Raw genomic sequence first — 1,452 nt, 5'->3', positions numbered from 1 at the left:
GTAGGTCTTCTTTCATATCTGATAAACTCATTATGGATAATTACTAGGTTATACTAGTTGTTGATTACTTGTATTTACTCTCCATCTGAGTATGCATGTTTGTTCAATGGAACTAGTATATATATTGAATGTTGATATTCACTTGACTTAACTTAACAATTTACTCTCCATCTGAGTATGGCCAGTCTAAATTCATGGAGTGAATAATCTGTCATTATATATGTATATTGCAAGAATAGCTTTTTCCCATCGAAATTTGTTGTTCAAGGTGCATAGATTATATATATGTAGTGTGTTTTGAATTTTAATATTCTAATAATACATGACTCATTTTGATCTATTTAATTTAATTGTCTCCCAGATTAACAATGATTGCTTTCAATCCCCTTACTACTATTCTTACTCAAAACAAACTTGAGGGTTCGAATTATGTTGATTGGAAACGAAACTTGGATATTGTCCTAATTGCTGAAGAGTACAAATTTGTGCTCGATGAGGTGTTTCCAGAAAAACCTGGAGATGATGCTACGGATGACGAACAAAAAGCTTGCTAGAAATGGGTCAAGGCTGATGAGATGGCGCGGTGTTACATTCTGGCATCTATGTCAAATGTTCTGCAACATCAGCATCAGTCGATGGAGTCTGCTTATGACATTCTGGAAAATCTCAAAGAAATGCTTGGAGATCAGAATCGTGCGGCTAAGCAGACTGCCATGAAAGCTCTTCTAAATACCAAAATGGTTGAAGGTTTATCGGTTAGGGATCATGTTCTGAAGATGATGAGTCTTATAAATGAACTGGAGGTCTTGGAGCTAACATTGATAAGGATGCGCAGGTTGAAATGATCCTGCAGCCTCTGCCTGACAGTTTTCAGTAGTTTCGCCTTAATTATAACATGAACAAAATGGATTTGTCACTTGCGAAATTGTTGAATGAGCTGCAGTCGGCAGAGACTATTATCAAGCAACAAGCTCCTCCTATGGCATTGAATTTTGAGGCAGGTTCTGCTTCTAAGATGAGAGGCGGTCAAAAGAAGAAAAAGACTCAAAAACCCTCTATTGGCGGCGCAACTGCTGGTGTGAAAAAGGCTAAGGGCAAGTGTTGTCACTGCAAACAGCCTATGCATCATAAGAAGCAGTGTCCGACTTATCTGGCCAAGCTAAAAAATAAACCAGGTGATTTACATCTACTTGTCGTTGAAACTCTTTTAGCGGCTGTTTCTACGATGTCATGGTGTGTAGATTTGGGAGCCACTAATCATGTCTGCACTTATCTGCAGTGGTTTCAGGTAACGCGGCAGCAAAGTAGAGGAGAAATCAATGTTTATCAATCAGATGGTTCGGCAACCCAGATTTAGCAATAGGAAACATTAGTATTTTGTTTGGTAGTGTTAGAGTTTTAGCTTTAAAAGACACATTATATGTACCTTCCGTTAGAAGGAATTTAATTTCG

At 37.8% G+C, this 1,452-nt stretch overlaps 1 protein-coding gene across 1 annotated transcript; it reads left to right on the top strand.

Moving 5' to 3' along the window:
* The first annotated feature begins 368 nt into the window (after nucleotides 1-368).
* On the top strand, nucleotides 369-845 carry LOC109217295. The gene is made up of 2 exons (XM_019381527.1): nucleotides 369-545; nucleotides 627-845. Exons 1-2 carry the CDS (start codon nucleotides 369-371, stop codon nucleotides 843-845), a joined length of 396 nt encoding a protein of 131 aa, XP_019237072.1.
* Nucleotides 846-1,452: the final 607 nt, after the last annotated feature.

Source organism: Nicotiana attenuata, unplaced genomic scaffold (genome assembly GCF_001879085.1).
Source record: "Nicotiana attenuata strain UT unplaced genomic scaffold, NIATTr2, whole genome shotgun sequence".
Lineage (NCBI taxonomy): Eukaryota > Viridiplantae > Streptophyta > Magnoliopsida > Solanales > Solanaceae > Nicotiana > Nicotiana attenuata.
This window is presented reverse-complemented; position numbering and strand designations above follow the sequence as displayed.

Bases quoted from the DNA above. Each gene is read 5' to 3' on its own strand.
- LOC109217295 (XM_019381527.1), top strand. From the start codon at position 369: ATGATTGCTTTCAATCCCCTTACTACTATTCTTACTCAAAACAAACTT. The intron at 546-626 runs GCTTGCTAGAAA...CTGCAACATCAG, and splicing joins CTACGGATGACGAACAAAAA to CATCAGTCGATGGAGTCTGC.